General features: G+C 41.2%; 1 protein-coding gene across 1 annotated transcript; it reads left to right on the forward strand.

The window, feature by feature from the left end:
- The first annotated feature begins 1,800 nt into the window (after positions 1-1,800).
- Positions 1,801-5,759, forward strand: LOC118817131 (scavenger receptor cysteine-rich type 1 protein M130-like). Its single transcript, XM_036583837.1, has 5 exons — positions 1,801-2,113; positions 2,204-2,509; positions 2,669-2,965; positions 3,409-3,714; positions 5,734-5,759. Exons 1-5 carry the CDS (start codon positions 1,801-1,803, stop codon positions 5,757-5,759), a joined length of 1,248 nt encoding a protein of 415 aa, XP_036439730.1.
- The last annotated feature ends 7,669 nt before the right edge of the window (positions 5,760-13,428 follow it).

Raw genomic sequence — 13,428 nt, forward strand, 5'->3', positions numbered from 1 at the left:
GTTCATCTTAAATCTTTCTCTTTGCCGTTTCGTTTTCTGCGTTGTGCTGTGTGTCCAGCAGTCTGCGCATCAGTCTTCAGCGTTAAAGGGTGAATTAGCAGTTCTACAGTAACTCCAGTGTTTAAGACCATTTATTGTGAAAACTGTGTTAGAACTGTGTGTTATAATGATTTTACAGCAAAGGAGGATCATGTTATTTTACCTAAAAATCTTAGGCTGAAGTGTTGCTGATGTTCAACAAATAACTCTGAATGTAATTTCTGTACAAATGTTTAAATTGGAGCAGTTTTATTTCAGCAGTTGACAATGCTTTGTACAAAGTTGTTTGGTTTGTATTCGGTTATTTTTGTTGATTTTTGTTAGGAAAAACCTGGAATGATTGACTTTGCCTTTACTTAGTCTCATTTTTTGTTGCGTATCAGGCCTTTGGTTGAGTAAGTTTGCTTGTTGGTCACACTTAAACTCACTTTTTGGTGATCTTTTTGTAAATTTGCAGCTTTTCAATTGTATGTTTCTTTCTGGCACATGATTAAATGCAGTGTCTTGTTCACACTGTCAGTTGGGCTTGTTTGGTGTGTCAGATGGAGATTCACAAACATTCTGACAGTCGCGCTTTGAAAGTGGCTAAAAAGTAATGCACTACTCTTTCAAAAAGTAGGTAAAAAGTCGCCACTACTTTTTCTGGAAAAGTAGCTAAATTGTAGGTGCTGCACATTTTGGGAAAGTAGCTTCAAAGTAGCTAACTACTAATTTTTCAGTAGCTATCCCAACCCTGGAGTTATGCAGATGATATTATGCACCGTGGAGGGTGAAAATCTTTGCAATCGCTTGTTGAGGAATGCTGTTAAACTGTTGGATTAATTGATGACTGTTGCCAATTTTTGGGGGGGATTTCCACTCCCCATACACTACTTAGGACTCCCCCAGTCACACAATATCACTACCGCTAGGAGGGTGAAGGCTTCTGCCGAGATCTGTGAAGCCAGCCGCCGCACCGCTCACACAACGTCATTGGACAACCAAACACACTCTGAGGAAAGCGCCAACCACCAGATCTGTTATGTCCGATCTGCTTACTAGCGTCGCACTGGGGGCATCCTACCCACCCAGACAGTGAGACCAATTGTGCTCTCTTGGACTCCTAGCCACAGATAGCTGTAGCATCACAAGGGATGAAACTTGCGATCTCCTGCTAAGAGGGCCAACGCTTAGACGGTTGTGCCACTTCGGAACCGACCGTTACCACTTTATAACATGACATGCACCACAAGTCTTTTCCTGAGAAAAAAACATAACTTTGTCTCTTTTTTTCAGCTGGCTGAGAGTAAAGATTTGGATTATAGGTACAGAATTACTCTAGTGGCACAACATCGTGTAATTAAAGCTGTTGAATAAAACATGAAAATGAAATTCCAAATATACCAGGTGCAGCTAGGTCAAGGGCCCCAGCTCACATTAGTTCATTGGATCATTACTCAACAATAAATGGTTACTGATACAAATTATTCTCTGTATAAACTTGCACACTTACACAGAAACTACTGGATTTCATCCATCGATGAAGATAGCATGGAGCTTCTTTTATACACACATAGAAAACCCAGTACCTCACAGAAAGCTCACAAGCTGACCCATTTTACTTTGACCAACATGGACATGCAGGCTCAACAACTAATCTGGGGCAGATTTTTATAAATTAATAATGCCATCGCCAAAGTCTCAATGTATTGCTGACTAAACCTTTGGTTTGAAAGATGTAACACTGAACTCTGCCTTCATCTTTGTCTCCTCTGGTTAGAGATGGCTGGGATCAGACTGGTGGATGGTGACAATAAATGCAATGGTACACCAGAGATCCTTTATGAGGAACGATGGAAAAGTGCAAGCAGCAAGACCTTTGACATCAGAGCTGCTATGGTGGTGTGTAGAGAGCTGGACTGTGGGAATGCTGTCAAAGTTGCTGCTACAAGTCTGACCAGAAGAAGAACAAGAACAGAAACTGGAGTTATGGTTGACTGTACTGGACAAGAGTCATCTGTTTCACAGTGCATAAAAGAAAGTGTTAACATTGATTTCGATCTTCTCAACATCAAAATAGTCGTCGTTTGCTCAGGTGAGAACTTCTGTCAAAGAAATTGAGTCAATTAAGGACAATCATTTTTAATATTTACTTTTCACTCCATATTGACTTATGTGCTCTCAGACTCTGTGAGGCTTGTGGACGGAGCTGGACTCTGCTCTGGGAGAGTGGAGGTGAAGACCCATCAGTCCTGGACCACAGTATGTGAGGCTGGCTTTGACTGGCAGGATGCAGAGGTTGTCTGTAGAGAGCTGGACTGTGGACGTCCACTAACTCTACAGGGGGCACTGTATGGAGAAGGCAAACACCCATTTGGGACCAAAGAGTTCCAGTGTAAAGGCACAGAGAACCGTCTCCTTACCTGTAGCACCTCAGACAGAGAAGAGAGCACCTGTACACATGGCAGAGCTGTTGGACTCACCTGTTCAGGTGGGAAACTTGCTTGTATTTAAATTCTGCTCTTGTTTCAGTATTAAGGTTTGGATGGAAACAAAAGGGTTCAATTCTTGAAGTGTCCAGCAGAAAATTGGTCAATCAGCTATTGTTTTGCTTGTATGCAGTGAGTGTCTTTGTCTCCACTCTGTCCAGGACCAGATGATGTGAGACTGGTGGATGGGAGCGGCCGCTGTGCTGGGACAGTGGAGATGTTTCATAGTGGAAGGTGGAGGAGTGTGAGAACAGAAATGTGGTCCCTGAGAGATGCTGCTGTGGTGTGCAGGCAGCTGGACTGTGGCTCTGCTGTTGCAGCTGCGCAGACGGAGGTTTTAACCAGTGATACTGAATGGAGTGTTCTGACTGCCTGTGAGGGATCTGAACCTGCACTAAGGGAATGCTCTATTTTCATTTTTGCCCCAGCTAAGATTGTTGCCACGGTGACCTGTTCAGGTATTTCAGCAAAACAATGATGAAATTTTTGTTGTCCATGTGTTGACTATGTCATCAGGAGATGACCCCGGGAAGTGCATCAGTTGGTGACAAACTGGCCTCGCTCTCTCTGAGTGGGTAGAATGACCCTTCCTCTTCATTCCTAACACTCAGAGTGATGCAAGTCAATTTGGGCATCTGTTCACTGATGTAACAGAATTGTCCATTAGTGTTCTCCTCCAAGCATATTGATTTATGTGTTAGCAATAGTTTAAAAAGATGTGGTGGAGTTTCACATATCTCAGAGGAAGCACATGCTAGCCTTCACCCAGCTTTGTAGCATCTTGTGATAGAGGGTGACTTAGCTAGAGAGATGAAATGGAATGGTTACATTTGGAAAAGTTAAGTGATCGTTACTCCCTAAATTCTCTTTTGTGCTTAATCTTTGACCTGCATGTTCTCAGATGCTGTAAGGCTTGTGGATGGAGCTGGACTCTGCTCTGGGAGAGTGGAGGTGAAGTCCCATCAGTCCTGGACCACAGTATGTGAGGCTGGCTTTGAGTGGCAGGATGCAGAGGTAGTCTGTAGGGAACTGGGCTGTGGGACTCCGCTAACTCTACAGGGGGCACTCTTTGGAGAAGGTAAACTCCCATTTGGGACCAAAGAGTTCCAGTGTAAAGGCACAGAGAACCGTCTCCTCACCTGTAGAACCTCAGACAGAGAAGAGAGCACCTGCACACATGGCAAAGCTGCGGGACTCACTTGTTCAGGTAAGAATCTCAGACTGTACTGAATGAGAAAATATGATCAAACCAGATTCATTTGAGGATTTTATAAAGTCTTCCTCTGTGAATAGTAGCTAATGCAATAAGTGACATTGTCTCCTGTCTGTACAGAACCTCATGAAGTGAGACTGGTACGTGGGAGCAGTCGCTGTGATGGGGCAGTGGAGGTGTTTCTTAGCGGACAGTGGAGAAACGTATCAGGATTTAGATGGACAAGGACACAAGCTGCTGTGGTGTGCAGACAGCTGGACTGTGGCTCTGTAGCTACAATAGGACTGCAACATACAGACAAGACTGTGCAGGTTGCTTGGATTAACTGTAAGCGATCTGAATCTTTACTGAGGGAATGCACAGTTCTGGGTGTTTCATCTATTGGATATAATGCTGAAGTGACGTGTTCAGGTAAATTTGCACAATGTAGCACGGCTTAGGGGAAAATATGGTTGCAGCTTGAAGGGGAACAAATTTTCAACATTTCTGCATAATTCAAGCAAATAAACAAATAGATCTTTAAAAATAAGTAACTTATTTGAAGTAAATATGTCCTTTGGAGTGGTTCAATGTGAAAAAAATTCTTCAGTCAGAATTGTTCACAGTGGTGGTGATAGAAACCAGATATCTATTAGGAGATATAAGCATTTAATGCCTCACAGAATGTTAAAAAATGGTTATGAATACGCTGCCTGATGCCTGAAGTTTTGTTTTATGTTTGTTTTTGGGCTAAAATATATTTTACTGTATGCAGTGTGGCGAGGTACATGCACAGTGTTATATGGCAAAATAGTCCTCAATGAATCAATGATTATGTTTCTCTACAGTGAACCATTTCATGTCAAACCATTCTGAATGACTGTGTCCCTAACATAAGCATTATTTTGCATACAGTTTGCATGATGCCAATCTAGGTTGCCCATATTTTAGTCAAAAAAGAGGGCACTGAAGGCAGAAGGGTGGCATAGGGCAGACTGTCGACAGCAAATGTGAACATGAAAACAAAGCCAAATTCCAGACAATTTAGTAGTCATATATTTTAGGTCCCAAAAAGAGGATGTGTCCTCGAAAAAGAGGACATATGGTTACCTGATTGTTGGGGGTGAACATTTGGCTTGTTTGGCTACATTACCATAATAGCTGCAGTGCTAAAACCAAAGAAGCAGACTTAAGACACATAAAACAAAAAGTTTAGCTTTGCAATAGAAATTTTATTTGTTACTCTCAATGCTTAAAAAAACATTTGGCATAGTTCATTGGAAATTTTTATCAACCACATTTCATACACTGCTTTGGAGAAGTTTCAAAAATGGGATTATACACTTCACCCATGGCCACAATTAACACTAACAGGATCATATGACAAGGGTTCACATTATACAAAGATACAAGACAAGGATGCTCACTCTCCCCTCATTTGTTTGCACTTTTCATTGAACCACAGCTGGAGCAATACATCAGAATATAAATATAAAAAAATTCCAAACACCAAATACAAACATAAAATCACTCTATATACCTCAAATATCAGAAATGATTAAAACTGTTGAAAAACCATTCCAAAATCCCAGAATATTCTATCAGTTTGACTAATTACACTTTCAATTATGCATAAACACAGTGACCTAACAATTCAAACACTACCTCACTACACCTGCATCTCCCTCAACACTAATTATATCACATATTATTGCATCAGATCTCACCCCAGCTGAGTTACCCAGACTTAATTTCAGTCTCCTCCTCAAAAAAATAAGCGATGATGTTGGATAAACCTCCCCTCTCTCCCATCAGTGCAATAGCTGCAATTAACAAAAAAAGGTTGGAGCTGTTCTTGGCTGTCCACTATAGCTATGCTATTTCACTGTCTGAACTGAGGGCTGGGCCAAGTTAATAACATAAGCTAATTTTCCTAAACATATGAGCACGAAGGTTTTTATCATAATGTCATCTCTCTCTCTCTCAGACAAACATATTTGTCATTTCATGCTGCTTCTGTTTGGTTGCTTTTAGCCGTCATCACACTGCAAGACCTTTGACCAAATTTGTGACACTGACAGAACTTTATCATAGGCTGTCTTTACACATCTAAAAGTTTCTGAAGAAGTTTTTGGCTCCAAATATGTGGCTATAAAAAGAGCATGTGTATCTCAACATTGTAAATATCTTATTTGTGATACATGACTATAGAAAGATAGTTTTATCTTCCTGCTCATTCACAGGTGTCCTGATGCAGCCCACCATATCTTTATCTACTTTCATGAGAGTGTCCAGGGGTCTCCAAAGGTCAGAGGTGTTCAGGGGCCACAGCTTCACCATCACCTGCTCTACTCAGCCGCAGTACCCAGGAGGTTCCTTCCACCTCAAACTGCCCTGGAACAACAGCAGCCACACCCAGACAGCTGTCAATCACTCAGCCTCCTTCCTCTTTCCTGCTGCAGTTGATTCCCACCAGGGGAACTACAGCTGTGTCTATGAGAACGAAGTAAATTTTATGGAACATCAAGTTGAAGATTTTAGATGGGCTCGGTATATGTCAATCGTCACCCATAATCTCTCATCTGAGAGTGATCATCTCTTCGTCACTGTCAGTGGTAAACATGTCTTTTTGTCATTGTCTATGTTTATATGTAAATCTGTCTCAGATCTTAGCAAGGCCAGTCTGGGTGTTGCTTCAGTCACTTCCGATCCATATCTCGGTGTGTGTGGGTGTATGCCCAAGCCTCTTTACTGTGTACTACACCATCATCTGGGGATCTCTTTTAAATGTCTCTGAAATGGATAGAGACTGGTGACCTGTCTAGGGTGTTTCCTGCCTTCCACCCAATGACCGCTGGGATAGTCTCCAGCACCCCTTGTGACTCAGGAGGATAAGTGGCTTAGATAGTATATGTGTGTGTGTGTGTGTGTGTAAAATGGATAGAACAGCTTTGTGCTCACTTGGTTTTGTGGTCTTTGTTCCTGCCGTGTGTCTCACGTTTTTTTTTTGCTTGCTTTGAATTTTGCCCAGGTCTGTTGTCAGGTGGTCACTTAGTTGCCCAGATAACAAACTGCAATTGAAATAATGTTGATTCAATAATGCACAGCATTGCTGAATCAGCATAGATCTCTGATGTTGAATTAGCATTGCTCTTGCTTGTTGTATTGTTCATTGTATCAGTGTTGGAAAATCAACCGTGTGGTACATTGATGCAATGTTGATCCAGCAGCATTCACTTATGGTTGAATAGCTGTTGATCTAATGTCAAAACAATTGTGCATTGGTTCAATGTTGAAGGCACAGTACATTCAGTTCAGTATTTACCAAATATGACACTCCTTACTTGCATTTTTGGGCTTTTAGTCGACAATTCTGAGCAACTTACAAAAGGCAAGTGCAGCGGTTTGGCGACTACATGGCTGTGCTGCTTGGATATGGATTGAACCTCCAATCTTCTGTTCTTTTTTAAGCGACTCTCTCTTATGCTTATGAATTCAAAGTTATTGGTATGTATAAGTACAAAGTCAAAAGACATTATAGTGTGTAAATTTGAATTGGATATATGCAGTGGAAGTGCATTGATTTACAAAAAAACAAAAGTCTGAATACCCCCTGAATTGCCCCTCACTGTATCTGGTTGGCTGATAAACAACATGCACTGGTTGCATGGCTATAGCGTAAAATGTTGTTCCCCCTTGAAGCCCCCCCCCCCCCCTATTAACTGGCCATTAAATATCTGTCTCTAACTGCCACATCCATGCCATGTGAACATGTGGTGTCATAACCAGCTGATGTTATCAGTAAAAAAGACCTCACTGTGTTGAACTCGTCTCATTGACACAGTGAACCAAGTGATGTTATTGTAGTAATCTTTACTGTCCTATGGTTGGCTAATAGAGATGAGTGTGAAATGCATCTGAATCATTCTCAGCACTGCAGTAACTCTGACGTGGTGGTGGTGTGTTAGTGTGTGTTGTGCTGGTACGAGTGGATCAGACACAGCAGTGCTGCTGGAGTTTTTAAACACCTCAGTGTCACTGCTGGACTGAGAATAGTCCACCAACCAAAAATATCCAGCCAACAGCGTCCTGTGGGCAGCGTCCTGTGACCACTGATGAAGGACTAGAGGATGACCAACACAAACTGTGCAGCAGCAGATGAGCTATCGTCTCTGACTTTACATCTACAAGGTGGACTGACAAGGTAGGAGTGTCTAATAGAGTGGACAGGAGTCTGATCCACTCCACAGACACACTAACACACCACCACGTCAGTGCTACTGCAGTGCTGAGAATGATCGACCACCCAAATAGTACCTGCTCTGTGAGGGTCCATGGGGGCCCTGACCACTGAAGAACAGGGTAAAAGGGGGCTAACAAAGTATGCAGAGAAACAGATGGACTACAGTCTGTAACTGTAGAACTACAAAGTGCACCTATAGAGTAAGTGGAGCTGATAAAATGGACAATGAGCGTAGAAACAAGGAGGTGGTCAGAATGTTGTGCCTCATCGGTGTAGTACAGCACTCTCAATTTGCTTTACACATCATATTTCACCACATTACCATATTGATCTTCTCTCAGGCCTGAAATCCTGTCTTTGTGCATTTGTGTGTGTTTCAGATTCTCCACTGCCTGCAATCATCACCAGAATTCTGCTCGTGTCATTACTGACGTTGATAACCTACTTGTCTATCTTTCTGTTCTTCAAGAAGTGTGGCCATGTCTTCATTAGAAACACATCAGGTGAGTGACTGTGGCTCACATTACAAGCCAATTGTTTTGCTCAGACCCATTATTTCTTAGTTGATATGTGTTTCTTTGTTTATAGAGCATTTCTCATATCTGTAGCAACTCAAAGTGCTTCACACGGAGCTTAAATAATAAAAGCAAAGACATATGAGACATAATAGTAAATAACAATTATAATAAACAGTAGTACAACTAAATAAAATTGCATAGAAAATAAAGTGAAAAGATCAATAAGATGTGCATAATAAAGGGCTTATTCTAGCAGCAGATGCTGTGGTTTGAGGTGTGAGATGTGCACAGCTGAGTTGTATTTAGTCTTAGGCCTTAGTACACAGACTATCTGATGTAGACCACACGCCACAGCAGCTCTCAGAAACTCAGCTCTCTTAAAGAGTTAATGCCCACTCCAGTCCCTGCACTGTCTGACTGGAAACAGCCAAATGAGATACAACATCTCTTCTGCCAGGCAGTCCTGGAGCCGTATTACAGAAATGTCCTATTTTTTTTTATCTTACATGAAGATCTGACCGGTCAAGATACTATTTTTCCCAAATTTGCTTTACAGATTCGAAGCTTATCTTAAATTAGGAATCTTATCTTACAGCAGAGAACGTAAGATTTCAGAGTTAAGATTGTTGTTGGTCATTACTGTGGTGCATTGGTGTCTACAGGTCAGCAGGGGGCAGCAGCAGTTCAGTATGAGAGCATAGAGCTGGACTCCCTGCAGTCCAGAGCTGAAGAGCAGAAGAATGTGGAGAGAGGAGCTGGAGAAGAGCTGCTCACAGACTTGGAGCAGGAGAAAGAGGAGAAGCAGGACAGGAATTAGGTTCATAGTGAGTTCAGACCCAAAAACATGACTTGGCTAATTGACCACGTTTGGGGTGAGAGAGGAAACTGAGTGATTAGAATTTGCACAAAAAGATAATTTTAAAGGAATCTGTAAAATGTAATTTACACGATCCTCTGCTTATCCCTATTGCACTCCGTCAGCCAAGACATCCATGTTGTCCAAGCTTTGCTTCTTTAGTTTAAAACTGGATCTGCTAGGCTAAAGGTGCTAACACTGGAAGTGCATCAGCACAAATACATGGAAAGATCTTTAAGAAATCAGAATTTGGTCAAACAGCATAGACAGGCCTTATACACCGATCAGGCATAAAATCATGACCACCTCCTTGTTTCTACACTCACTGTCCATTTTATCAGCTCCACTTACTATATAGGTGCACTTTGTAGTTCTACAGTTACAGACTGTAGTCCATCTGTTTCTCTGCATACTTTGTTAGCCCCCTTTTACCCTGTTCTTCAGTGGTAGGGCCCCCATGGACCCTCACAGAGCAGGTACTATTTGGGTGGTAGATCATTCCCAGCACTGCAGTAACACTGACGTGGTGGTGGTGTGTTAGTGTGTGTTGTGCTGGTACGAGTGGATCAGACACAGCAGTGCTGCTGGAGTGTTTAAACACCTCAGTGTCACTGCTGGACTGAGAACAGTCCACCAACCAAAAATATCCAGCCAGCAGCGTCCTGTGGGCAGCATCCTGTGACCACTGATGAAGGACTAGAGGATGACCGACACAAACTGTGCAGCAGCAGATGAGCTATCGTCTCTGACTTTACATCTACAAGGTGGACTGACGAGGTAGGAGTGTCTAATAGAGTGGACAGAGAGTGGACACAGTGTTTAAAAACTCCAGCAGCACTGCTGTGTCTGATCCACTCGTACCAGCACAACACACACTAACACACCACCACCACGTCAGTGTTACTGCAGTGCTGAGAATGATCCACTATATAGTAAGTGGAGCTGATAAAATGGACAATGGTCATAATGTTATGCCTGATCGGTGTATAAACATCCTCGTTTAGGTATGTAAGTATTTTATGCAAATTGTTAGATTATGTCTTTACTCTTTTGATGTCATAGTGTGCTTCAATGGTATTGAATGATATTACTGAGATTACATATTGTGTATTCTTTACATATTGTGATCGGATGTTGTCTCATAATATGTTGGCTGTTGGTTGTACATTTGTAAAATTCTTTGTATAAAATAAAAAAAGTGCTGATTGGTTGGCGAGCTGATCAGCTCATTGGCTGAGTATAAATTGGTTTGTGATCATTGACGTCATGAACGTACATGAGGCAAAAGTCCTCTAACTGGAGTTAAAATGCGTTGAACTCACATAACAGCAGTGTTGAAAGTAGTAAACTACTCTGTGTTGAGAAGAACAAACAAAAACCTACAAATTACAGTTTTACACAGAAGCTCCATAGGAACTCACTTATTTCGGACTCTCGCATGAGCGCCCTCTACTGTCTGATCAAGAGAGTCCAGAGTGTGGGTTCTCCTGAGTAGAACCTCTCTGGTCTGAACAGCACACTGAGCTCTTCATGATGTTAATGTTCCATAATGAGAGCAGGGCACCCCCTGGTGGTAGAGAGCTGTAAGTGATCTGCTTACAGGAAGAAACAGCTCTGCTAATAGAGCTCATGTGAGGAAACAGATGCATCATTTTCACCAGGTCTCCTCCTCAGGAACTTTGAGCTTCCATACAGTGATGAGCTCTTTTATTCACTCCACATTTCACCCACGAACTTTAAAAAGGTGTTTTTACTGCCTTTAAAATACATTTTACAGTGTTTAATGACATCCACATTATTAAAAATGTTTACTTTTATATTAAACATATGAAGGAAAATGTATTCAAGTGTTTATTTATTTATGTTTAAACCTCTCAGAATTATTTCACTTATATATTAACAATGTAATAATGAAAAAAATTCACGGAGTTGCCTTTTAGGAATTGAGTTGCTTAACCATGCAAAGTGCTCAAAATAGAGCATTGTTATTATTATTATTATTATTATTATTATTATTATTATTAAATGTTGTTGTTTTTGCGGCATTTTTACGTACATTTTTATACTATTTTGTTATACTGCAGGTGTTCCTGTGTAATTTATGTTTATTTCTTATCTTCTTGTATTTATATGTAATTCATTTTATATTTGCAAATATTATATTATATTTTATACAGTAGTTAGTTCCAGCCACACGAGCTGATTGGTTGAGAGGTGTTCTAACTGTGCTGTTATTTTGCCATAACATCACGGGTTTTTCACAAACACTGTGTCACTCCGCTGAGACACTGTTGCTAAGCAACGACTTTGACAGCTGCAGGAGACGCTGAAGGCCATTCGAACGTTTTTACTTCTTACTTTGCCACAAACAGAAAATGGACACTTTTAAGACCACATTTGACCGACAGCCAATTTGGTCAGACTCTGAAGATGAGGCTACACTAAATTCCCAAACTGTCAGTTGGTCTGTGTGGAGCTGGAGAACGAACTGCCTGCTGTGCAGCGAGTGGGCGGAGCTCGTTACTCTGACGTAGCAACAAGCTGCTCGTTAAGGAACTATAATTTGGTGAAGGAACTGCGAACATGAAAACATACTAAACGCCGCGTTCACGGCCCAGTTTATTAATTTATTACTGTATTTATTTAACTGTTGTATAAAACCATAGAACACTCGAGGAGTGTGTTATCGCCAATAACATCATGGCTGTGATGATCTACGGCGACCGGATCACAGCCGTGATGGTAACACAGTTAGGCCTTGGACATGCTCTGAATTATTATTATGAAACTTCATTAAATGACTTATTTTCTAATTTTAATGATTTTTTTTTTTTAATTATGCATTATTTTTCTTTAGCATAACAAAAACAGTTTTTGTTTGACAAATTCTATAAATAAATCTGGCAAAAGGCATTTTTTGGAATATTTTTGAGTTTTTTTCTGGAGTTTTACTCCAGAGTTGCTGTTATTTCTCACACAAGAATGTCTGAGTCTATAAGCGCCAGCAACAGGGCATTTGGTTGTTGGGACCCCAAAAACTAATGTAGTAGTGAGGCCCTTCCTGCCATGGTGGTGAAACTGCAACCAGAAAAACTGAGCAGTTTTCCACATTCACTTGTTCCTTCCCTGCCACATGGTGTTACCAGATTTATGGTTTTCCCACTGAATTGGGCTGGTCTGAAAGCACAGTCGTGTGAGGAAATGATGACTTTTTTGGGGGGTGGCTTGATACCACTTTCTCATGTCCAATACTGATACCACAAACTTGAGTATCTGTCGATACTGATACCAATCCGATACAGTCATGCTCAAACCTGTGAAACAAATATTCTACTCCCCTTATGGAAGAAATACATAGTCCGTAACATGACTCAGTTAGGCAGTTACTGCTGTTTCTTTTCATTTAACCTGTCTCGCACAGAACTTTTAGAGGCATTTTTGATTGGTCAAATGCAAAAAAGTGCAACTTTGTGCAAAAGTTTCAATGCTCGATGTAGCCTATACCTCAATGACATAGCAAAAAACAAATTGCAATGCAGACCATAACTTATAACTTAAAGACAATAGCACACACAGCTGACATGGTGACCACACTGCTGACAAGTTTCACCTACATTTGAGCTACTGTTCACACGACACATGCTGCTTACCTGTCTCCTGATTATTTTTGTGCATTACTTCCATGAGAGAGCAAACCAGCACAACAAGAGTGCTGCGTCCGATTCAGTTTCCCTTCAAATTCACATTCACGAGAAGAAATCGCCAAACAACACAGTAACTATGGAAAGTAAAAAAGCTGTAAATGAGGTGAAAATCTTCACTGTGCTCCCAACTGGATTATTAAATTGAGGCATAAAACTTTTTCACCCATTTCGCTTTCCATTGTTTCAGTGCTGCAAGTATGCATGCGCCTGCGACCATGATTTATCAGAGAGGAGCGTGAATTTGAGGAGGAACCCAATCCGATGCATTTGGGTGCATATTTTTAAGATGTGCCCTCAGACTGCCAGTGCTGGAATGGTAGGCTTACTCTATAGCTTGTATAAGTTTATATATTGCTTACATAGTTTGCATATCTTTAGGTTCCACAATTTTGCTGTCTACTGACCTTT

Source organism: Colossoma macropomum, unplaced genomic scaffold, assembly GCF_904425465.1.
Source record: "Colossoma macropomum unplaced genomic scaffold, Colossoma_macropomum, whole genome shotgun sequence".
In the NCBI taxonomy this organism is placed as follows: Eukaryota; Metazoa; Chordata; class Actinopteri; order Characiformes; family Serrasalmidae; genus Colossoma; species Colossoma macropomum.

What these genes read in the sequence shown, in the direction of transcription:
- LOC118817131 (XM_036583837.1), top strand. Translation starts at nt 1,801, where the DNA reads ATGGCTGGGATCAGACTGGTGGATGGTGACAATAAATGCAATGGTACA. An exon ending in TGCCACGGTGACCTGTTCAG is followed by an intron (nt 2,966 to 3,408) that starts GTATTTCAGCAA and finishes GCATGTTCTCAG; the next exon opens with ATGCTGTAAGGCTTGTGGAT. An exon ending in TGCGGGACTCACTTGTTCAG is followed by an intron (nt 3,715 to 5,733) that starts GTAAGAATCTCA and finishes GGTTGCTTTTAG; the next exon opens with CCGTCATCACACTGCAAGAC.